The sequence below is a fragment of the Eucyclogobius newberryi genome, unplaced genomic scaffold (assembly GCF_026437365.1).
Source record: "Eucyclogobius newberryi isolate DKJ021-1_F unplaced genomic scaffold, fEucNew1.0.hap1 SCAF_14, whole genome shotgun sequence".
Taxonomy (NCBI): domain Eukaryota; kingdom Metazoa; phylum Chordata; class Actinopteri; order Gobiiformes; family Gobiidae; genus Eucyclogobius; species Eucyclogobius newberryi.
The window spans coordinates 31,703,973-31,730,198 of record NW_027315768.1 but is presented as its reverse complement, the minus strand read 5'-3'; the positions used below and the strand labels follow the sequence as shown (position 1 = coordinate 31,730,198).

Genomic DNA, 26,226 nt, shown 5'->3' with positions numbered 1-26,226 from the left:
CATAAATACACACAAAAATATGAAATGTTGGTGAATTGAATCACAAAAGTGCAGAAATATCACCATTTACCATTTAGTTTACAACATACTTTTAAGATTTTATTTTAAATTTTACTATAAACGAAAAACTCTTTTGCATGGCTTCAAAAAAACATTCACAATATTATCTACATTTCAAAATATTAGATTTTTACTGTCTTAAAAACATGAAAAACACAACTAGTTTGTTTTAAACTGTTTACAGAGATAAACATGTATTTCTCAATTACATAATACACCTTAATATACACTGCGATTACTTTAAGTGCTTTTTTATAACTTTCAGACACACTTCCTGTTTCACACTCAATAAAACATTATAATTAGATGCAGACGGCGCACACCAGTCTCATTTCTGCTGCTTTTACTATAAATCTGTTCTGGGGCAAAACACATTTTACTTATGTGTTCAGTAACATTTTTGAGACATTGAGACATGTAAAATTCTATATATAGAGGTTCCTGAATCCTGACCGTTGACTTTTATCGTGTGCTATTGCTTGAAGATGACTTTTGGGACGCTATAAATTCCGTTGAACAACATTCACAACGTCCTTTCTGGTACAATCTTCATGCCTTTTCCTGGTAAACTTGAATATTGGACGTGTTGTGTTGTATCGTCTTGTCACTCATGTATTTCCTCCGCCGCCGTGACCTCTTCCCTCTGTGTTAAGCGCCTCTGACGTGTGGGTCTCTCCTTCAGGTGTGGCTGCTGCCGGTGCTGGACGCGGTCAAAGTGTCTCCTCTCATCGAGAAAGTCAGTGACCACAAAGACTTCAAGAAGCTGCTCCGAACCAGGACCAACGTTCTGGTGCTCTATACCAAATCAGGTCAGAGGGAGCACACGCGCAGCTCGAGTATCGGCTAATGCTAATGCTAACAATATTACAAGTGTGGCGGTTAAAACGTAGTGTAAAGTCAATGAATGAAGCATTGTAAATTGCTTAGAATATTATATACTGTATTTTCCGGACTATAAGTCGCACCAAAGTATAAGTCGCACCAGCTAAAAAATAAGATAAGCCTTTATTTGTCCTGCAATGGGGAAATTTCAGTGTTGCAAAACAAAGTAGGTACAGAAATAAATAATAAAGGACAGATAACTTATAAAAAACCTTAAAAAACACTCTTAATAGAATAGAAAAGCTCTTATAAAAAAAAGCTCTTATACTCTGAATAAAAAGTAGAAAATCATAATAACAATAGTAACACACTTATATATAACAGCTGTTATATGGACAGAGACTATTGTACCAAACAGTATTGCACATGAATATGAATATAATAGAGAAGAAAAAAACTTATATAAGTCGCACTGGAGTATGCAATGCGGTTGCAAGTGTGAAAATGACAGATAATATCACATAAGTCGCTCTGGAGTAGAAGTACAAGTCGCATCCCGGCCAAAACTATGAAAATAGGTGCGACTTATAGTCCGGAAAATACGGTAATTATTATTAAATGTATCAACCAAGGGAAAAAAGCACAAACAAATGTGTATGTATTGTAAAACGTCTAGTTTTGGTTCTTTTAGTGTTAACTATACATTTTGGATTAATTAAAGGAGAACTAAACATACTAAAGATCTTTGTAAGTCCCTGTGATGGTTAAATATGTATTTTTGGGCCGTTTAAAGCGTCCCTCGTCCCCCACTTTTTTCAAATTAATTGCCGGAACAAAGGTGTAATTTTGTGTATTTTGTGATTTATTGTAGAATTCCAGTTTGCCAAGTTTGTCTGATATACTATTATATTATATCAACATGATTACCACAGTCGTTGCAATAGTTTTTTTTTTTTTTTTTTAACAAAGCCTGATAAAGGTTTGTAATATAGATTTTTGTATTAATTTTATGATCAGCACATATTTTATTTGTACACCGTTAGCGTTTGACTTAAAAGGGCAATATAGTTAGCTGCTGGAGCGTATGAAACATGGAGATTTCAGAACTATGTAAAGTATTTGGGCCTCAACTCCTGCCATGGACATAATAAATGGATACCTACTGCATCAACAATCAAGGACTGGACCCAAATTGTAACTGACATTCGGGAAAAAAAAGATTACATTTGGATTTAAAATGAAAAATGAAAAACCTCTGGACAAGATGGCACTCATTTGTTGTGCTGTTCTTTTTGTATTTATTGGATGTCTGGGTTTTGTTTATTTGCTCTACGTGTCGTGTTCTTTGTGTTTAGAAAAAGAAACGGAAATGGAATAAAACCATGCAATCTCCATAGAAACGAGCAGCAAACCAGCCTACGTTTTGGGCAATAAAACCTCCTCTTTGTAAAACGTTGCTCTAGCACAGGAGCTGTCCACTTGGGCTGAGGTCCAGGGGCCGGACTGCAAGATTGCACCACAAGTTTATGTTTTATCTCTATAAGAGACGATTGGCTCGATTCAACAACAGAAAGCGACTTGCGTTACTTTCAGAGAACTAACAATATTCCATGACTAAAAACAGGACAAAAGCATTAAAACCCAGGCAAAGCAGACCAAGTGTTTACCCGGAACCTGACTTGACCTAGTGCAAAAAGGACAAGACCAGGGTTAAACCAAGACTAAACACACCATATCTACCAGAAAAACATGGATGAGGACTAAAGCGCGGGGGACTAAAGCGCGGGGGACTAAAGCGCGGGGGACTAAAGCGCGGGGGACTAAAGCGCGGGGGACTAAAGCGCGGGGGACTAAAGCGCGGGGGACTAAAGCGCGGGGGACTAAAGCGCGGGGGACTAAAGCGCGGGGGACTAAAGCGCGGGGGACTAAAGCGCGGGGACTAAAGCGGGACGATCATAAAAAATGTATGTCATTACAACATTTGGTTAAAATTCTATTAAACCTGTTACCACCCACCTGTCCGCCGGCGAGCATTTTCTATATCTCAAATATTCTCTTACATCATCACTTTTATTTCCGTGGTCAATACCAGCAAGCCATACATCATTTTAAAGCTTATTTTTTCAACAAAACGAATATGTCATTGATTTACATTGAATAATATGCCCCAAGAAGCAATTGCCAATAGTTTGTGAGAAAGTCTCAACTTTTACAAACGCATGTCCTACCTGTTTGCTGTTTATGACGGACGAAACGGCTTTAATTCTGTACATCCTTGTACTCAGTCTGTCCGTAAGGAATCATTGAAAAACAATATCCACTTGTATTTTCCTGAACTTATCCGATTTCGAGATATTGTCAAGTAAACAAGTAAACTTTTCTTCGTTTCTCGCCGGACGAGAATGCGCTTGTCCGGCGCATTTCTCCGTCCATAACAAATGACCTGTTTGACCTATAAAATAATGTTGGATATCCTTCTTTTCCTCAGACTGTTGGCTACAGAATGAGACCATCCACCAATTTTTCTGTCCACGGGTTTGTTTGCTACAGCCTCCGCAAAAAAAAAATGCGCCGCTTGAGACGCACATGGATTAGTCTGTTTACATCTAAATAGCGCCGCACACTAATGACGTAGCAGAATTTGATTGACATATTATTCTAGCCAATAAGAATATCTTTAGAAAGAGGGGCGGGACAAAGGCCTTATTGACACAGAATCTTCTATATTCTCGTGCGTAAGGCTCCGGGAAGGCTGTAAAGAGCCAGATTTCTCTGCAGGATTTTGCGCATAACGTTTTCTGATTTTATTAGCCTTTTGGACGTGCATTTTGTTAGATATATGTATTATTATGTATTATTATACCAGTACAAAAATAAAATAAAAATATTATAATTTTTTTTTTTTTAACCTCTATATGGGAAATTCATGGGTAAACTCATATTTACAAATTTTCACATATATTGTTTTTAGCAGTTATAATTGGTATTAGTGGCCTACAAAACATCAAAATGTATGTTTTATGATCATAGAGGAGCTAAAATTGTAATAAAACAGTTTGGCACAGTTGGCACATATTTGGATCACTTGTTCCGAATATACTTTTTGATACAAAAAGGTCAACAGCACCAAAATGCCTGTTCCTTGAGATCTGAAACTTTACACAGTTGTTGTCAACAAGATAAACATCATGTACAGTGAACAGCATATGCACACAATGAAGTATGTCATGCTCAGAACCATTACAAATTGACAATATTCAGGCGAGACTAAAAAAGGATGTTTTGTTTATGTTTGGGCCTCTGTAGTGTAAGTTCTGAAGCCCTGACAGTGTTCATGTGCACATCTACAGAAACTAGAAGGCCTAAGCTTTCTAATGATGCATCACACTTGCATGTGGAACATAAGATCCTCTTTTAATAAGCAATGCCATTTGTGTATGTCCAACCATTGTGCACAGGGCGAAAATAGGTGGATGGTAACAGGTTAAAAGTTCATTATGCTGCAGTAGGCTGCCACACACGGAGCTAACGTTACCATTTAGTGCATAAGAACAAACGCAGCTGTCACTAGGCAACATGCACTGTAACATGCACGTTTATGGCATTCTGCCTCGTGTCTATTAAAAATAACAACTGAGTCATTCCTTCTCCTCCAGAGTCACGTTCTCTGTATGTTAAACTGAAAAATGACGTTTTATTACACTCCTACACATGGAGAAGTAATGACTTTAGAAGATAGTTATCAAATATCGCAACATTTTCTTTCGGGCGACCTTACACCAGTGGCATGTTTTCACAAATACAAACACGATGTCACGAAGGCCACAGGCTCCAGTGTGTAATAGCTTTCCTCTTTTTATGGTACAATAACGGCAGCATTTCCAGCGTAAGCGATTTGTCATATTGTATTATTCCCAGGAGACGTCTCGACCCGGTGCAGAGACAGTAGAGAAATATTGGCCAAATAAGTGTGTCGTGACCCACATAAATTCACTACGAACGAGAAACCAGTGAACGAGCCTCTGGTGAATTACTGCTCTTATAAAAAGCTATCGACCGTTGAAGATGTTCCTGCGCCGTCGGTTTTGTAAACCTGGTCTTTGTTGTGTTGCATCGTGTGTATTTAACTTGACTTTATTCAACACGATTAAATAACGCGTGAGTTAGTGTTGTCACGTTACAGTCGACACAAAGGACTCAATGCCAAAGTGTCGTGAATGAATACGGACTTCAAAAAACACAGAAGAGCATTTTTATATTTAGCTCTTGACGTGGAAACGCCTAAATATTCAGGTTTACGCAAACGTGTACAAACGGAACACAACTCCAGTTATGATTTTTGAAGTACCGTATTTTCCGGACTATATTTTCATAGTTTTGACCGGGGTGCGACTTATACTTATATTTATACTTATATACTTATACTCCGGAGTGACTTATATGTGATACTATTTGTTATTTTCACACTTGCAACCGCATTTCATACTCCAGTGCGACTTATATGTTTTTTCTTCTCTATTATGCATTTTTTGGCTGGTGCGACTTATACTCCGGTAAATACGCTATTAAAATGAACGCAATTTAAAGCTCCATCTCCACCAACAACAAAAGCTACCGCAATTCGACGGCGGAAAAGTGATGTACGGACTTACAAACCGTAAACAAGTTCTCCGGATCGCTGCCTTTTGACGTAGCAGAATTTGGATTTGTGTTTTCTGAGGCTCGGAGAAGACGAGCTTGTAAACGGGATGAATGAAACTGAGGCGAAACGCAACGGTGGGTATGTTAAGAGCTCAGAAAGTCCATTTTGCTTAGTACAGTTTAAGATAAGATAAGATGAGATAATCCTTTATTGTCCACACATGGGGAAATGTCATTGATACAACGCAGGTAGATAGAGGAAAAGGACAGATAACAGATTATAGGAAGGGCCCGGGCCCAGGGCGTGGTGGGCCCGGGGGGGCTTGGAGCTAGCGCACATCACGACGAAAAACACTCAATATCCAGCCGAACAAAGTCGAAACAAGTTGAATTAAAGCGATTCCAGTGCGTGTCCTGATCGTACAACTAAAGTAGAAAAAATATTTACAAAATACAAAAGATAAAGCACAACAAGTGTGGAAAAAGAGCGGCGCGTTGCACACCAGGCTGCCAGCTGGACCGGCGCCTTTGTGACGTGTTATAGGGTTAGGGTTGGTGTCCATCCTGTGTGTTCGTACCCATGCTGGAGGACCGGTCAGTTCTACCCTTCCCCCCGTGTCTCAGCCGAGCCGTGTCAGAAACCCACCGACGCACATTTGTTTCATAATTCATGGCCCATTTCAGCCACATTAGCTCATCGGATTAGCGTTCCTTCTGATTGATCACTTGGTGCTTCGGTCTTCGGCTAAGGTTGCCTCCCCGCTGCCCCTCTGCCTCTTCGGACCCCCTCGTCCAAATATCATCACGGCGCCGCGGGCTACGGCACGTCCAGTTCCTGCGATCGAGCGCATGAGCGTGCGTTTTCTTTCACTCCAGAATTTGGTAATGCGATTTGTTAATGCGGGGTTTTCTGCAAAGGTGTTGTTAAATGTAATGATTACGGGGAAATCGCTGGAAATTTCCATTCTAAACAGACGAAACTCTCAGATGAGCGTTCTACTGTAGTGGCTGACGCAACATATTAAATTTGTGTTTTTGAAGATGAGGAAAATTAATGTATTGAGCATTGACCTGTTTCAGAAACCTACAAAAACTGCTTTCAATCAAGGGCTTTGTTTTGACATTTCTTCTCTCCTCAAACTGATCAAAAATGTAACTACAATAAGACGGGCACATTTCTGATCCAGATATTGAAGCATGAGATGACGACACTCGATATATCCACTATGACATAAATCCTTCAGAAACGGGCTAGAACCATGTTTTACTCTCAAAAAGTAAAGTGCCACGGCTGATTATATTTGTACCACCAAATCTAAAGCTGGACTTTATCAGGCTTGATTTAAGACTGGAATAGTCTAGAATGGGACTGAACCAAGAGTCTAGAATGGGACTGAACCAAGAGTCTAGAATGGGACTGAACCAAGAGTCTAGAATGGGACTGAACCAAGAGTCTAGAATGGGACTGAACCAAGAGTCTAGAATGGGACTGAACCAAGAGTCTAGAATGGGACTGAACCAAGAGTCTAGAATGGGACTGAACCAAGAGTCTAGAATGGGACTGAACCAAGAGTCTAGAATGGGACTGAACCAAGAGTGAGTCTAGAATGGGACTGAACCAAGAGTCTAGAATGGGACTGAACCAAGAGTCTAGAATGGGACTGAACCAAGAGTCTAGAATGGGACTGAACCAAGAGTCTAGAATGGGACTGAACCAAGAGTCTAGAATGGGACTGAACCAAGAGTCTAGAATGGGACTGAACCAAGAGTCTAGAATGGGACTGAACCAAGAGTCTAGAATGGGACTGAACCAAGAGTGAGTCTAGAATGGGACTGAACCAAGAGTCTAGAATGGGACTGAACCAAGAGTCTAGAATGGGACTGAACCAAGAGTCTAGAATGGGACTGAACCAGACTAAACTAGACTTGATTTGTCTCTAAATAATTCAAATGTTCAAACTGCAGAGAGCCGCGTATATAAACCACTCTAGAACTTAGTTGGGGTTCAAGTATTGGATTATACTTCTGATTTTCACATTTAGGCCTGGTTTGGTCTTTGTTTAGTCCTGTTTTGGACCCGGAGGAAAATGACAGTGGATTTCCAGATGTTTTGACACTGCCCGTTTTTAGCCCTCACTTTAGGGAGTCAGTTCTGGTCTAAAAATAGCCTCGACTGAGAGGTTTCAGACAGGATGAGTGCTTCATTTTCGTTCTAAAACACATTTGGTTTCGAGGGGGGGTGAGTGTAGAAATGATTTATGCCCAACAAAGAGTCTTTCTGTCGACGTGGTTCTCAGAGGAATTTGAGAAGGTTTAATATCGCAGACGGGTTATTTGAGTTGGCTCTCTTCACGACGCACTCCCTCTTCTCTGATACAAAGAAAAGGAAGGTTAGAAGGAGGTGGATGTACACACTTCAGGGGTCATGGACTTTCACTGTCAAATTAATACTCAGACCTCAACAGCTCCATTTTATGCATACGGTGTTGTTAAAAGTATGTAGTCTAAAATGGGACCGAACCGAGTCTAAAAATGGGACCGAACCGAGTCTAAAAATGGGACCGAACTGAGTCTAAAAATGGGACCGAACTGAGTCTAAAAATGTGAATGTTCTCGTACAGAAGTGTGGCGTTGCATGTACTGAAATATGGATGAAGATTAAACGACTGTCTTTTTCCACTGAAACTGAGTCAATATTAAGCAACTTCCTCAATAAACATATCGCTGAATGTTCTATTACACATCTTAAAACTAATATGTTGGAACAAATGGAAAAAAAATAACAGTTAATTTGGAAGTTGGCTTTGGACTAGTTGGGACCATTATTTTAATTTGAATAGGCCATCATTTTGTTTGTTTTTATTTAATTTTCACTCTCTGTTCAGTTGCCGTTGTGAGACTAAAAATAAAGAACAGTATTTTGTGTGAAAACAAATATTGTGGTCAAATAGAATAAAATAGAATAAATCAAATCAATCAAATGAATAACATCAATAGCGTCAAATCAAACATTAAATCATTAAGTTAAATTCATAAATCTTATCAAATGCATTAAATAAAACTATTAGAATGGTCTTTTTATTGGACAGTCAAAGTGGCTTTTCCTTGCTCCTTCACTGCCTTCATTCTGTTTTGGTAATCTTCTACACTCTGTAGCACCGGTCACCCAGGCCCGGGGATGTGTTTTCAAAAGCAGAAGCATTGACAACTATCAAACCTCCATCTTCCTGATTAGAACAGCAGACATCCAATCAATCCTAATTGTCAATGATCAGCTTGAGTCTTTTTAATCTGGAGCTCCACAGCCAAATCCTCTGTCGCTAAAAGCATTTGGTTTGGGGCAGAGTTCAGATTTTGGAGCAAGAATTTTGATTATTTTTGTGTTTGCGTGACACCGTTTAAAAGTCTGTATGGTTTTTGTACAGGAAATTGATTTTGAAAGTCATTTTAATAAGTTTGGAAGATTTAAAAACAATCTAAAATCATCAAACTGGAGCTGCACATTACAATACGGGAACAAAATGTGTACTGCCATTGGCTTTCTTTAAAACCGCAGGATTCTGTTCCGCATGCACATTGTAAACAACAACAAAGCATTAACGTTTGAGTGAAAAGTGAAATTATGACTTGACGTGTGTAGAGCTCTAAACTAGATCTTTCCTTGTGGAGTATGTTCTATTATCCCAACAATTGCATCCTTTGCGATTCGATGATTGCACCAGCTCGAAATGCGATGTATGGTCCAGCCCTAGATCAAACCAAGATAAAAGATGTATATATGGTCGTTCGTGTTGCCGTATCGTCCATAGTCAAAACCAAACTCTCCCGTCTAAACTCCAGCTCCACTTGTGCTTTGTCTCCCTTGCTAATCCCCCTCTCTTCTCAGTCTCCCCGTTGTCTCCCGTTGAAAGCCGATGTAACTTTAACCGTTCGCTCGTGAATCGCGTCGGGAAGCTCTCCTCTCCCAGCGTTTTCGCCCATGACCCCCGCGTCCCCCTTTCTTCTCCGAAACCCCACACCGCCCCTCTTGTGTGGGACACGACAGGGTCCGCACTGTCCCACCGCTGTCCCCCGCTGTCCCACACCCGCTGGGGTATCGATGCACGTTTATGACCGGTATTCTTTCTCCCGTTCTCTTGCAGCAACGTCGGGGGACCCCCAGCTGAAGCTGCTGTCGGACGTGGCGCAGACGGTGAAGGGTCAGGGGACGATAGCCTGGGTCAACTGCGGGTAAGTCGCGGGGAACATGCGATTTCGCGGGTTTTCGGTGTCACATGGACCATATTTTTATTCACAAGAGAAGGTAAAGAAGCCTTAGAGCATGAAGGATCCTGGGCTGTCATTTCCTGTGTAGATTTGGCACGTTCACCCCGTCTCTTCAAGAACTATAGATGTTTTGCCCCTAAATCGTGTAGAAAAGCTTGGTGATCAAACGACCGTTGGCGTATTTCTGCCACTTGTCTCCTCTTTGATATGTTTGTATCATTCAGAACTAAATGTTTAGTCCTCAGAATTACGGAGTTGCCGCGTTTGTTTCGACGCAAACCAACTACGCCATCGATCACGACCATCAGAAATCACGACACGGGAATTCCAGACTCTGCAATTCTCTTTTTAAATGACACACAACGGCCACTTTGCACTTTTGAAGATATATTTTGTTTCCATTGCATTAAGGTTAGGTTTAGGAACACTCAATTTGGTTATGGTTAAGGCTTTGGGACATCTTAAAGGATTGAAGGACAGGTCAAAGGTGTATCTTGACCTTTCCTTGCTTTAGTCTAGTGGTAGTCCTGGTTTGAACCTTTGAAAAACTGGATTAAATGTTGTCCACGCCACGTTTTGTACAGCTTTGTTCTGGTTTATGGTCCTAGTTTATCTCCATGTTTACCTGATTGATCGTTTTGCCCATTTCAAAACACGCTCGGTGCAGTTTCGTTTAAGGCGCACCAAAAATCCTTACTGCACGATGTGACAAAGCTTGATATTTTTTCTCATATCCCTCACGTTTACCCGGAAACGCGTGTATTGTACAGAAAGAAATCTGTTAAAGGGCCGTTCTTAGTCTTTTTTCCCCATCCCCTATCGACTTGCTGTCCTCTGCAGTATTAAGACCGTCTTTTGTCCAGAGGAAATGTGTGACAGCGGTTATAAAGAACCAGCAATTTACTCGTCCCAAGAATGTCTACGCTCTATACATCCCGACAATTTATGGTGTAAATGGCCTTTTTCCTCCAGAGCTTTTAGACAGACACCGTTTTGGCCAAAGACAAGGCCGCCAGCTCGAAATCTGTATCTCTTTGTACGCTACACGCAGTATAGTTCACACCTCATTAGTTTAAATTTGCTATAAATCTCTGGCTTCTGCAAATCAAATTATATTGAAGTACAACTGGAAGATGAAAGCGTTGTATTATGTATTGCTGGGGAGATTGAAGGGCCTCTATACGATCCAAGAGTCATAATTGCTTCACAAGAGAAATAAAACATTGAAATAAGACTATATATATGTACAATAAACACAATTTATACATTATAGGGAGATAAAAACTCTTGTTAGGCTAGTGCTGTAGTCGTAATCTTGTTTTTAAAGTTGACAAATGATTTTATTGGTTTATAAATGTTATGGGCCGTATCAGAAGAGTCAATGGAAAAGGCATCGAGTGAATTAGTCTGAGTTGTGAAATTACTCTGCCATTTTACAGTTGAACTTACCATTTACCCAGTCGTTTTCTGTAAGACTATAACTCCTCTTGTCGGTGTTCTTCATGGTCGGAAATGAGAGTTCTGAGATCTTTTGCCAGCGCATGTCGCTCACTTTTAGTCGGCTAAGAGATGAACGAGGCATGTCTTTAGTCGACAGCCGTAGTCGAGGCAACTTGAGGTGGTATTCGGGGTCCGCCATTGTGTCCACGGTTGTGTCCACGGTTGTGTCCACGGTTGTGTCCACGGTTGCGTCCGCTGTTGTGTCCACGGTTTCGTCCGTCGTTGCGTCCACGGTTGTGTCCACAGTTGTGTCCACGGTTGTGTCCGCCGTTGTGTCCACGGTTGTGTTAGCGGTTGCGTCCACGGTTGTGTCCACGGTTGCGTCCGCTGTTGTGTCCACGGTTTCGTCCGTCGTTGCGTCCACGGTTGTGTCCACAGTTGTGTCCACGGTTGTGTCCGCCGTTGTGTCCACGGTTGTGTTAGCGGTTGCGTCCACGGTTGCGTCTGCCGTTGCGTCCACGGTTGCGTCCTTGATTGTGTCCTTGGTTGTATCCGCTGTTGTGTCCTCCGTTGTGTCCTCCGTTCTGTCCTCCGTTGTGTCCGCTGTTGTGTCCGCTGTTGTGTCCGCTGTTGTGTCCGCTGTTGTGTCCGCTGTTGTGTCCGCTGTTGTGTCCACGGTTGCGTCCGCCGTTGTGTCCGTCGTTGCGTCCACGGTTGTGTCCGCCGTTGCGTTCACGGTTGTGTCCACGGTTGCGTCCGCCTGCTATGCTTGGTAAATATAGTTCAATTAATTATTGTTTAGGGCAAAGACTGGACGATCTGCTTGGGAAAATTCTCAATTGTCGCTATTGCACAAGCAGCTGTGTAAAAGTAGAGATGTTGCAGAATACCTGCTCTTCAATCATCTGCCGTTTTAGTCAAACTCTACTTAGAATAGTCTGTTACAGCGCACAAAACTTTTGGACTCAAAGGTTTTACAAATTGGAGCAAAGGCCTGAGCAGACTTGGCTCTAGAGTGTTTTTGGACGTCCATCTCGGCCTCGTCCTTCCTGCTCCTCCCGATGCTTTGTGTTTTTTGCACCTGTCAAACTTCTTTCTGATGAAGCGGAGACCAAAGAATGTCTCTGAAAACAGGAAAAACCGAGACACATCCTCCACTCCCGGAGCCCTCTGCTGCGCTCATTTCCTCAAAACTCAAACTGTGGTCGGACACATGGAACTGGATCAATGTTCTGCCTTTACACCTTTGGCTTTTAGAGGTGGCCTAGTCTTAAGGTCACACAAGAACCTGGACATTTAAAGGTGCAGTATGTAACTTTTGTAGTGGAGGTACCTTGAAATCGCTGAACTAAATGATGTGGACTTTATTCCATTTTTCGTGAGTGGTTTTCCCTGTAGTATTGTGTATTAAGAACTTACATTAACTAATGAATGAATGTAATGTCATTATCTTGTTCACTGCGTACTCTTTGTATCGAAGAACCTTGGCAGCCATTTTTTTCTTTTATCTGGCCCCGATGAAGGCCCAGTTTGGCCATGAAGGAATAAAGGCTTTTAATATTTGTTCTAAATCCTCTTTTTTTTTTTTGCTTTATGCTCATTTTTATTGCAAAGAAAAATACCTTGAAAAACATAAACTTGGCCCGCGGAACATTCCAGGTAAAGCAGCAGCTGAATTTTGAGACTTGCTCGTAAATATTCGTTCATCTTTAGTTTTTTTTGTATTTTTTAATCCAGTTCAAATGCTCCGTGTTTGATCCTTGGGCAAGACACTTCACCCCAATCTCTACTCGGGTCAATTGGTTTGAACCTTGAAATGTGTATAATCTAGGCACCTATTAAATGATTTATACATCTTGACATTTTCGATGGAAGAATTGTAATATAATCCAGAAAGAAATGTCCTTGTGGGGGGAAAAATCATATTGAAAGTCAGTTCATTTCCTCCCAATATTGTTTTTGTGGAGAGAGTGTTATCCTGCTCCAGCCTCGTTCCAGGGGCAGATCGGACACGCTGCGCTCCTCTCCACAGGACGCGAGCGGACGGAGGCCAGTATTGTGCAATTTGGCATATTTCTGCCACATTTGGGCTGGATCGGACCCAAGCGGTGTTGGACAGCGGACGGGAGCGGGCACGGAGTTATCCCACAGCACGAGGACGGGGCCGGAGACGCCAAAACACCGGGCCGCGCTTTGAACGGGGCGCGAACGGGGCCAAATGTGTCCCACCGGAGGAAGACGAGGACGAAGGAGTCGGCGATGTACAGTTCGATTGCCCGATATGACGGAATAATAATATAATATATATATATAATAATATCACATATAAGTCGCTCTGGAGTATAAGTATAAATATAAGTCGCACCCCGGCCAAAACTATGAAAAAAGGATAGTCCGGAAAATACAGTAGCTGGATTAAAAAACATGCCAGACTTTATTTACTACTCACAAATAAATCAAAAATCGACATTTGCTTCTGGGCTAGTGTGAAGTTTGTGTTATTGTGACATAACGCTGCTTATTTTCCTGTCAGTTGCGAGACGAAGCGGACATAGATTGTGGCTAATTGCTGCAGCTAAAGCCCAGAATGTCTTAAACACTGACTTTTGGAGGTTCTGCAGTGACTGAAAACTTTTAACAATGATGTGAAAAGTGTTATTGTCATTTACTTTCTTGCTATAACGATGATTGCATTAGCCAATATTTAATGTAGAAACAAACTCAAAATGTACCGATGAAAACGTGATGAACAGTGACAATATTGATGAAGAAGCTAAAAGCACTGGTAAATCAGACCTTGCCACGGTAAATGTATAGACTCACACTTCCTGGTTTAGTCTGTGGTCTGGTTTTATTATAGTTCTGGGTTTAGTCCTCGTTTACTTTGAATTTTTCATGGCAAAAACAAAGAAACGTCCAACTAACTCGAACACATCAGAACTTGCCGTACGTATCATAACCCGCCCGTTTCATCTTTATTTTAACTGTTAGGTAAACAAAAACGGCTAGAAGCGCAGTGAGCAGTGGATTAGGATTTGTGTTTTTAAAGAGAAATAATTAACAGGGCGCTGGCTTCATCTTCTTATGGAATAATCCAGTGGACTTTAGCCCAATGTGGGATTTTGGTAGCTTAAGTTTCTATTATTTTTGTGATGTGTTCAGTCACGGGTACAGAACAGCTTTGCTCGTGTCGCTCTTGCTTTTTAATAATCCTACCAGCAAAAAGTATATATAAAACATTTATCGATTTGTGTATTCATATATTACTTTCACAACTTTTTTCCCCTTTATTTTCCCTTATATTAATGTATATTTCCACGTAGAATTGCTTTGTAATGCTGTATATTCAGGACATTGTCATTCTTTTGCCTTAAATACTTTACAAAGTCGTTTTTGGATCTGGAATCGCATCCTGTCCCTTCGATTTCCAAAGGGCGTGATTGACAGGCGAGTTAACCAATCAGAAACACACGGTCTGTTCATGTCCAAACGAACGCAGCGTTTTACGAGGAAAAAAGCAAACGAAAATAACACGGAGGACTGTAAAACGGGTTAAATTAAATGTTTAGTTCTTAATGTTATGAGAATATTTGGGAGGAGATGTCTTCCACGGTTTAGCGACTCTGGGACTGGCCCACGTTAGGAGAGCTTTGACGACGCTCCTTATGGTCAGGCTTTTAGATAGGATTTGAAAGTAGCTGCAGCATTCTCCGAACCACGGCTCGGCAGCCAATCGGAGCCAAGCACACAAATTTTGTCGTCCAATCGGCGCGCAGCGTGCACATTTTCACTTGTAAACAGTCTGATTGTTCCACGATCAGAGGAGAGGACGGGAAACTCCAAATAGAAGTATATAGGAAACCGACACACACGGACCAGTATCTGCTCTTTGGTTCCAACCACCCACTACAGCACAAGCTGGGTGTGATCAGAACCTTACAACACAGAGCTCAAGGTGTGCCCACCAGCTCAGAGGGCAAGAGGAGCCCACCAGCTCAGAGGGCAAGAGGAGCCCACCAGCTCAGAGGGCAAGAGGAGCCCACCAGCTCAGAGGGCAAGAAGAAAGAGGAAAAACATGTCCGAAATGCCCTCTCAGCCTGTGGTTACCCCGCTTGGGCTCTCAACAGAGTGAAGAGAACCAAGAAGCAGGACAAAAGGGAAACTGAACAGAGAAGGAAGGGTGTTTCTATCCCTTATGTGTCTGGCCTGTCTGAAAAACTGCAGAGAATTTTTAGACAACACGAAGTCCCTGTTTATTTTAAACCAGGAAACACTTTAAGACAAAAACTGGTTCATCCTAAGGACAAGTTGCCGACTCAAAAACAGCGCAATGTAGTTTATTCGATCCAATGCAGTGAAGAAAGCTGTAAAGAACGTTACATAGGTGAGACAAAACAGCCTCTACACAAGAGGCTTTATCAGCACAGAAGAAATACAAGTTCTGGACCACAGAGTGTCGTGCGTCTCCATCTTGAAGCCTCTAATCACTCGTTTGAAGACGGTGAGGTGAAGGTTTTAAGCAGGGAGAAAAGATGGTTTTTAAGAGGAGCTATTTTTGTTAAAAAAGAAAGACCTTCTTTAAACAGAAATGGAGGGCTCAGATTCTATCTTCCTGGTATCTATAATGGTATACTGAACCCTTGGAAAGGTAGAGGACCAGGACCAGGACATTTAGATGCTAATCAGGTACTCAGGGTGGTTGAGCCAGGGTCTCACAAAGACAAAGAGGATTCTAATAGCCCATTCAAATTCTGAATAGGCTAGCTCGGTAGATACAAGGGGGGAGTTTCTGTTGAAACAAACAACTCCTTCTACTTCAGGAAGGCTCCGCCCAATGGGCGGGTCTTACCACAGAACAGTATTAATATCGGAGTTCTCGATCTAAATTCTTTTATTGACAATGACTCTTGGATGAGAGTCGAAACGTCTATTTTTTCTAACTGAGTCCAGATGACTACAACTGAAGCTTTTTCTACTATGGAACACGCCTGGACGAATGAGGGATTACACCGACAATTCATGGTAGTATGATGAATCCCCTTAACCATAACCCTAATGACCGCAATTAATGAGTTTGGGCAAACGTGTTGATGTGCGTCATTAAGACCTACATAATTTCAGAGTTCAGCCATAAAACAATACAAAACAAAAGCTCCTAAACTCAAAACCCGACTATTTATTGTTTAAAATGTAATTGAGGTGAAAAGTATACATCATCACGAGGATATAATGTGTGCAGATTGTTTTAGTCGGAGGAAGTCCGCTGCAATATAAAGTAAACCCACCTATTGTTCTAATCTATTCTTTTACTTAATCCTTATTGTGCCGTCCTCGCTCACTCATTCCTCTTGTCGTTGCTCACTTACTGCTCTTTAGCCTCATTAGCTCCATACAAAACGAGCCAGCCTCAGTGACTCATGCTGAATGTAGCAGCCGCTGTAACTTGCCGCCGCTGCCGCCGCCGGTCCATTCTGCAGCATAATGACACCGAGCGTGGTTATTCTCAAGGCATTTGACTGAAAACAATGGCCCACGAGCACTCTCTGCCTCCTTTGAAACTGGAAAGAAAATGTATTTGAATAATATTGGCCTGCTGGTATCATAAAAGTATGCAATATATGATGAATATGATTGCTCTTGACCGTATGTCGCGGTTCATTTGACACTCTTTGGTTGCTGAGAGTTTCTCAGTAAGATATTTTGTCTTTGAGTTTACGGCTTTAGTTCAGAATAGGTGTAATGTATATTTAATTGTGCTATTCGTTCTATTCAGTTTCTGCCGCTTGTTCCCGCTAGGGGCCGCGGGTGACTGGCGCCTACCACAGGGACGCACGGCTAAACTAACATTTTGGCGCATGCTTTTTGAAGTCTTAACTATAAGGACATTTAGTTGTGGACTTAAGTCTGGAGGGCTTTCAGAAGTGGTTATCTGGAGATCAAGACTTCCATCCCGGTTTGTTTAGGGCGTTAGGAGGCTATTGTAGACTGAGGGGAGGTTGTATGTTTGCATCTCAGACCACCGTTCATATTCAGTCTCTTCCCTTTCAAAACATCCCTTTACCTCAGGCTTTTAGATAGGATTTGAAAACACCCCGTCCAAATAATTTTGTGGGGTACTGGGGCCGACTAGGCGAAACAAACGTGTAGCTTCGGCATTCTCCTGACCACGGCTCGGCAGCCAATCAGAGCCAAGTACACAAATTTCGGTGACCAATCAGCGTGCAGCATGCAAATTTTCACTTGTAAACAGTGAACTGTGATGGCGGACTATTGTCAAATGCTTCCCGGCCCGATTTAATTATAATATTATCGTTTTTTTCTAAGATTTATTAATAATGGCCGTCCTTGCACTCAAATGCCCGTCCACATTTTAAAATATCCATCCATCTATCCATCCATCTTCTGCCGCTTTATCCGGGGCCGGGTCGCGGGGGCAGCAGTCTGAGCAGGGACTCCCAGACTTCCTTCTCCCCAGACACTTCCTCTAACTCCTCCGGGGGGATCCCGAGGCGTTCCCAGGCCAGCCGAGAGACATAGTCTCTCCAGCGTGTCCTGGGTCTTCCCCGGGGCCTCTTCCCGGTGGGACATGCCTGAAACACCTCCCGAGGGAGGCGCCCAGGAGGCATCCGGAACAGATGCCCGAGCCACCTCAGCTGGCTCCTCTCGACGTGGAGGAGCAGCGGCTCTACTCCGAGCTCCCCCCGTGTGGCCGAGCTCCTCACCTTATCTCTAAGGGAGCGCCCAGCCACCCGGCGGAGGAAACTCATTTCGACCGCTTGTATCCGCGATCTTGTTCTTTCGGTCACTACCCAAAGCTCATGACCATAGGTGAGGGTAGGAACGTAGACCGACCGGTAAATAGAGAGCTTTGCCTTTCGGCTCAGCTCCTTCTTCACCACAACGGTCCGATGCAGCGACTGCATCACTGCAGCCGCTGCACCGATCCGCCTGTCGATCTCACGCTCCATCCTTCCCTCACTCGTGAACAAGACCCCGAGATACTTGAACTCCTCCACTTGGGGCAAGGACACCCCACCCACCTGGAGAGGGCAAGCCACCTTTTTCCGGTCGAGAACCATGGCCTCGGATTTGGAGGTGCTGATTCTCATCCCAGCCGCTTCACACTCGGCTGCAAACCGTCCCAGTGCATGTTGCAGGTCCGGGTTTGATGGAGCCATCAGGACAACATCGTCTGCAAACAGCAGAGATGAGATCCTGTGGTCCCCAAACCGGACCCCCTCCGACCCCTGACTGCGCCTAGAAATTCTGTCCATAAAAATTATGAACAGAACCGGTGACACAAGGCAGCCCTGGCGGAGTCCAACATGCACTGGGAACAGGTCTGACTTACTGCCGGCAATGCGAACACAGCTCCTGCTCCGGTCATACAGGGACCGGACAGCCCTGAGCAAAGGGCCCCGGACCCCGTACTCCCGGAGCACCCCCCAAAGGACGCCCAGATCTCTCTGCACCGGCCCCCTATGGATCCTCCTGCGGGTGGTGGGCCCACGGGAGGGCGGCCCCACGTCGCTCTTTCGGGCTGTGCCCGGCCGGGCCCCGTGGGGCAAGACCCGGCCACCAGGCGCTCGCCATGGAGCACCCATCCCAGGCCTGACTCCAGGATGGGGCCCCGGTGACGCCGATCCGGGCGACGTGAACTGCCTTGATTGTGTCGTCGTCGTCATAAGAGGCTAAGTATTTTAAAATACCTCGTCCAAAATACGGGAAGACGGGTCTCTATCTAAAAGCCTGCTTTACCCTGCATAAAATGTTTTCACTGTCTTCAAACCTGTCATTTATGGCTTTAAGATGAATGTGGACAGCCGATTGTAAACCTGAATTTGAGTGTCTTCTGTGTTGTTACGGTCTTTTGTGCAGGTATTTTCTTTTGCAGCCTTCCTAACTGCAACAAATGGGATACACTAATTTATATTAGACTTCCTGAATGTCCCAATTCTTGTCATTTAAAATTAGAATTTCAATTAATCTGCAATAAATCTTACAGCCCTTGCAGAAAGTGAAAATTCTTTAATAAAATGTATTTGATTGTCGGTTAATGATCACAAAAATAAACTCATCTTGAAATCTTTCCAGCTATACGCCCAGCCTAATTGTATGCGCTTTATTAAATTACATGTCCTTTATTGACAGCAGTGAGTTCCGTGGTCCTCTGAGCACAGTTTGAAGTCGGTGAAGTTTCCGTCAGCCGCTCGCCGGTTTGAATGGGCCGTTTCCTCCAACATGTCAAGGTCACATCTGCTGTGTACGGCTCCTCTGCTGCCATCTGCTTGAATCAGCACATTGTGGGATTAAATTGGACCTTACACCTGAGAAACCTGTTTAATTACGATCACAAAGACCATAATATACCGACTATGATGAGCTAATTGCAACTGAACTATGCTGTCACGAATCACTATATTGACTCGTCGTTTAATGTATGATGGACAGAACAATGTATTTGGGGTTCAATATTTATTAAGTTCCTTTTTTTTGCTCTTTCGAGAACCTTTTCTTTGTTTTTCGATGAGATTGGAGCTGTAAATAGTGAAATGAGCTACTTCTATGACTTGTTATTGACGCCAACTAACTACAAAAGTGTTTGATTGGGCTATTTATTTTTTGCAATAAATGTTTTTTACTGATGTTGCACTGTTTTTGGGGGGATTCTCCTGCTGTCAATGGCATAAAGTGGTTTCAATATTATCATTTATCGTGATATTTTCTGTAGAAATGTATCACGCTTGTAAAAAACAATCGTGACTATTTGAATATAGTCACGATTGTTTTTTACAAGCGTAAAAAATTGTGCAGCGATTAGTCTATGATCTGACAGTGTTTTTTTTTTGCAAAAACATCAACTAAAATCTTATTTGACTAAAGCGACCATCAAGCAAATGAACTAAACATCTAAAGTCCTAAAGCCCTACACGACCCTGTATGAACACTTTTAAAAGGTTTTCAAAAAGGTTTCAAGGTTAGAAAACGTGAATATTGATATAGACGTCTGATGTCTTTATTTCTGTTTGCAAAAGGTGTACTTTTGAATTGTTTTTCCCCGTAGAGGCGGGCGATGTATCAAAAATGGATAATATCGCAATGGTTGTCGAGATATGCAAAAGTTGTACAGTAGTAAATGACCTCAAAGGGACAGAAACGTCAACAAAGTATAAAGTGATACTGCTGCCCTTTTGTGATTCATTTTATGGTCTTTGTGTGATACCAAGACATTTACAGACACATTTAATCACATTCCTGATTCCACCTTATTAAAATATCACCTGGATGAATGAATGAAATGTGTATATATATATATATATATATATATATATATATATATATATATATATATATAATTTGTATCAATATTCCCAAGTAAAGTCGAACAATACTAGAAAAAGTACATTTCAAGTAGTAAATCCTGACACTTGCACTCAATCTGGAGATGTAAATCGTAGTGACCTGAGTATTATATTATCATTACCATATTTTCTGGAGTATAAGTTGCACTGGAGTATAAGTTGCACTGGAGTATAAGTCGCACCAGCCAAAAAATGTATAATGGAGAAGAAAACAACATATAGGTCATATAAGTCGCACTGGAGTATGAAATGCAGTTGCAAGTGTGAAAATAACAAATAATATCACAAAATAGTCGCTCCGGAGTATAAGTATATAAGTATGCTAACAAGTTTACCAAAGCATCAGTTTTACCCCAAATCACTAAATCCATTGAATTGTTCTTCCTCTGTTCCACTTCTAAACAACTCCACAAACTCTGTAGGTAGAGGAAGAGCTGATTCTTCTTCTGCGTCATTTATTTTGCAGTTGCCAGTGTGAAAATAATATCACAAATAAGTCGCTCTGGAGTATAAGTCTCACCCCGGCCAAAACTATGAAAAAAGGTTCGACGTATAGACCTCTGGAAAATACTGTATTGAAAGCCAGGTTATTTTTTTAACCTTTGTTTGCCAATTCATTGAAAAAATCTTCTTTCAGAGCAACACACAAGTCAATAACATAATAATTAGCATCAAACTAAAAGCAGTGCCTTTGTTGCCCCCGTGTTTCTCCGCTCGCCGCTGCAAAATTGCCCGGAGCTCATTGGGTCCGCACAGACGTGGAAGTGTTCCGTCTACACTCGGCCCGGCGCCGTGCGGAGGTGGATGAAAGCGCTCTTTTGCCGCCCGCGCTTTTGTTCGTGTCAATTACAGAAATAGGCTGCCGTAGGACGTAGCCGGCGTGTCAATTGTGATCCTTGTTCAGAGCGTAATAAACCTGCTTTATTACGTTAGGGGACTGCGTTACGTTCGTGTGGATCGCGGCCAATTTAGTCCGTCTGAAAATCGCTGCGCTTGTACCTGCGTCGGCGTGTTTGTCAAATATATTTCCACATGTAATTCTGTGTTGTACTTGGGCCCGGGTGATGGGAGTATGGATTGCACGAACATAAACGATACGGACTTTTATTCAGTGCCATTTACAACAAAACAATAGGCACATTTACCTCTGATCTCTGCTCTCAAACCACATGATTTTACTGAGGATTTGATTAAAAAAACCTGACGCTGATCGTTGACGATTAGATGGAAGTGAATTACTATCTCGATTTCAATTTGATGAATTGCCCAGCCCTTGTTTCATATTTATCATGCAACAAGTAAGGTTTTCAACATGGTTATTGAATGTTCTCTTTGGGCTTCTATCGAGTTTCATTTAGAACAGATATTTTACTGCTTGCTGCACAGTTGACGCTCTGAAAGTCTAAGAAATGTTTGTTAAAGTGTTGTTTAATATCGTCTTCAAATCGTGGAAGTTTGATCACTGTACTTGTAAATGCTACAGTCGAATCAACGTGTCATTTCTGTCTTGTTTTTAGGGACTCGGAAGGCCGCAAACTCTGTAAGAAAGTGAAGGTGGACCCTGGATCCAAGTTTGTGGGCTTCGAGATGCTGCATTACAAGTGAGGAACAAATTTTTTTACTCGTTATTACTGTCATTTACTCTAAACTAGAGCTAGACTGTTTTTCTAATTTCAGAACATGTTTGTAGAAGTCTTTAAACTACAGGATTAGCAGGTTTTTACTACTATAATATGGCAGTTGGGTGCCTGGAAAGCACGTTCTCTTGAGTAATTGCAGGCCTTTTCTGAATTGTAAATATTGATTTTTGTTGTCACTGTTAAATGTTTTTGTTACTCGCTGCCAGACAATTTCCTTTATATAACCTAGCGTTTTTGTAACGTCTGACTGTGCCAGTATGCAGTGTTGGCGACCGGGCTAACTGTGGGCGGGCTAACTGTGGGCGGGCTAACTGTGGGCGGGCTAACTGTGGGCGGGCTAACTGTGGGCGGGCTAACTGTGGGCGGGCTAACTGTGGCGGGCTAACTGTGTTTCAGAGATGGGACATTTCACACGGAGTACAACAGACCGGCCACGTTCAAGGTGAGGAGGGCACGATGCACGTTATTTAAAGGCGCGCTGTGTAACTTTTGTGGCGAGGAGTGCCTCGACCAGCGTGTCTGCATTGGCATGTTACTGATTTACCCTGAAGCGTCCACAGAATGTCATTAAACACGTCTCACACCTTTTTTCATAGTTTTGGCCGACTTATACTCCAGAGTGACTTATATGTGATATTATTTATGATTTTCACATGACATCCACAAGAGGGCGCTCTAGGCTCTAAGCCACACAGAAGAAGAATCTGCACTTCCTCTTCCTCTGGAGTTTGTGGAGTTGTTTAGAAGTGACACAGAGGAAGAAGAATTCAGTGTATTTAGTGATTTGGGGTAAAACTGATGCTTTGGTAAACTTGTTAGCATGTTCTTTATGCTATAGTTATCTGAATAACTGTTCATATGTTACGTTAACATACCAGACACTTACCACAGTTCTGTCTGTGCCTCATGTAGCTGAAGGTGTTAGCGTTAGCATACGTCATGTAGCTGAAGGTGTTAGCGTTAGCATACGTCATGTAGCTGAAGGTGTTAGCGTTAGCATACGTCATGTAGCTGAAGGTGTTAGCGTTAGCATACGTACACCTATTCAACATGAATCTGACCGTCCACCAGTAAAGTAGTTGCATTGTTCACCGTTTAATATTTCCTTCAGTTCATGCAAGGTTTATCGCTGATGGAGTCGATACGAACATCACTGAGCTCATCTTTAAACGGAGCGGACACCGACGCAGGTTTTAATAAAGCCGTTTCATGAATTTATTTGCGACGAGATCCAAGAATAATTTTGCATCGATTTGCAAATGTAATGTCCGAGCTCTGGCGTAAGAAGTCTCAACCAATTTGTATTTTGTCACTTCTTTTTTAATGCCGCAGAATATATCAAAAATAGCAATATACATGTTTTTTTCCTTGCATTTCTACATATTTGAGCCATTAGAGAATATTAAAAAGCTTCATTGATGCATGACACATAGCGACGTCATAATTGCATCTTTATTGATTATTTTTATTTTTTACTGTTAGTTTTTCATGTTTTTGTTGTCGTTTTTGCCTTGAATCAAACTCACAATTTGACCGAGTTGTACATCAGGTTTGTTTTGTCCACATTTTCGATGACTTATCCACCACTACGCAACGGAAAGTAGTGACATCGTTTCATAACTTGGACAGTTCCGCGTTTCCTCGTGTCGTCATTAGGGGCATTATCGTTCTTTCCGGCGGCGATAAGACGACCGAGTGTTGATTTACCAGTCGGATCCTCCCCCCTTTGGGACGCCTCGCTCACTTTTATACGACAGCTTTGATTTTTACGATTCACTTTGTTATTTTTTGCCCGTAAGTCTTCTCCTCCCGCGACGATGGCACCACTTCAAATGGCACTAAACCCGGAGCGCCTCTTGATAACTCTCTCCGCTACGATCATAACTATTCATTTCTTTTGCACTGGCGCGGTGATGTACGCCCGACTTAAATCTGTCCCGCTGTTCTTTTCCCTTCCCCGACATATGGTTCGTTATATTTACAGTGCGGACGCTTGGAAAACACTCGGAGACGCTCCGACACCTCTTGAAGGAAAGCGAACGCGCGGCTGTCTTTTTGCCGTTCCATCTGGCGAACCTGCGGCGCTCGGAAGTAAATTTAGGATGAAAAATGCCGTCGGCGATCAAAAGTTGGTCTGATGTGCCTCTCTGTAAAGGCTGATCACAGATATTTGTCGATTTAGTTGTCAAATCTTTCAAAGTCTTTATAAAGGTCCACTAACTGTACTGAAGTGCGAGTAAAGAGCAATAATTTACGCTTCACTTTTGTAGATTTTGTACTAGCGCTAACGATTATTTCAGTGGTCGACTTGTCAGCGATTTGTTTATTTTACGTTGAGACTTTTTGAATGCATTACCGTATTTTCTGGACTATAAGTCGCAATGGAGTATAAGTCGCACCAGCCCAAAAATGCATAACAGAGAAGAAAAAAACATATATAAGTTGCACTGGAGTATGAAATGTGGTTGCAAGTGTGAAAATAACAAATAATATCACATAAGTATAAATATAAGTATAGGTTGCACCCCGGCCAAAACTATGAAAAAACGTGCGACTTATAGTCCGGAAAATACGGAGTTCAGTCGCCATATATAACCTTTTCTTTGGTTGATAAAGAATATTTACAAAGAGTATTGATGAAAAATGCCGTCGCTGATCAAAAGCGGTGGAGTTGGTTTATTAAGGTCCACTAATTGTACTAAAGTTCGAGTAAAGGTCAATAATTTACGCTTCACTTTTGTACATTTTGTACTAGAGCTAACGATTTTTTCAGTAGTCGACTTGTCAGCGATTTGTTTATTGTACATTGAGACTTTTTAAATACATCATCAACCAAAGAAAGGTTTGAATATGGCGACTGAAGGCTTCTAGATGATATTTACAAACAAAGTGTATTATTGATGGATCACATTTTTTGACATTCAGATTTAATTATGTATCAATGCATAGTTTAGATAACAATTACGACAATTGTTTCACTTGTATTAGTCACAATTGGTCAATTCGTTGTTGCAGTTGTAGATGTAATAGTGTTTTTTTGTACTTTTTATATACTTTTGAGTTGTACTGACAAACTGCCCACTCTTTAGCTTCTTATTGCTCTTCTATTTACGTTGTAGCTCAAAGTAAAATCTGCCTATGATGGAAAACAGACAAATGACGATGCTCTTTGACAGGTTGAAGTTAAAAAACCTTTATGTAAAAATGGATAATAAAAAAAAAAACGCAGCTCTTTTCTGCTTATTTTTTTCCATCCAAGGCCGACTCTAAATATGTTTTCGACCCATCTATATCGACCAATACCGCTATTCGCACAGTTATATTGTCCATCCCCAAAGAGCATTATGTCATTAAGTGCTGTTGTTAAATTTTGGTTTTATTGATTTTTATAGATTTTTTTAAAACAGATTTTTAAATTTTTTATTATTGATTTTTCTTGCGTTTTCTTTCAGTCGATGGTGGCGTTCCTCAAAGACCCTTCCGGCCCGCCACTGTGGGAGGAAAACCCCGAAGCCAAAGACATCGCTCACATCGAGACAGAGAAAGTAAGTGTTTTATTGTGACACCAATATTTACCTTTAGCTTTGCCCAGTTTTTGATCACTTCTATTTTCACTCAGTTCTGATTCTTTTGCTCATTTCCCTTGAGGCTCTGTTTTCCAATGCCATGTCCATTGTAGTCAATTCATCGAGGCACTGAATACGTCTTGATTTCCTCGATTACAGCCATATTTTCATATTCTCAAACATGAATTGACGTGTTTGTTTGACATATTTTCAAACCATGTGAAGTCCTCTCGGCCGCGCCTCCGGAGATGTTTGCTCAGTAACAGAAGCTCACACAGTAGGACAAAAGCTGACACAGTAGGACCCAGAAGTTCAACATGAAAGCAACACGTCCGAGCGCTACCTTCAAAGATGCGTACGGCGCAGGTGAGGGGCCGCGGCGGCGCTGACCTCGGCACAACTCTTCCTCCTCCTCCTCCTCCTCTTCCT

The 26,226-nt window shown here is 42.0% G+C and overlaps 1 protein-coding gene across 1 annotated transcript in view; it reads left to right on the top strand.

Annotated features, from left to right (window-relative positions):
• Window positions 1-26,226, top strand: part of pdia5 (protein disulfide isomerase family A, member 5) — a 114,958-nt gene that overhangs the window by 13,845 nt on the left and 74,887 nt on the right. The window contains exons 2-6 of the mRNA XM_072445251.1: window positions 743-869; window positions 9,666-9,753; window positions 22,109-22,192; window positions 22,628-22,673; window positions 25,684-25,776. Coding sequence (XP_072301352.1) covers window positions 743-869; window positions 9,666-9,753; window positions 22,109-22,192; window positions 22,628-22,673; window positions 25,684-25,776 — 438 coding nt within the window. The remainder of the gene's footprint in view (window positions 1-742; window positions 870-9,665; window positions 9,754-22,108; window positions 22,193-22,627; window positions 22,674-25,683; window positions 25,777-26,226) is intronic.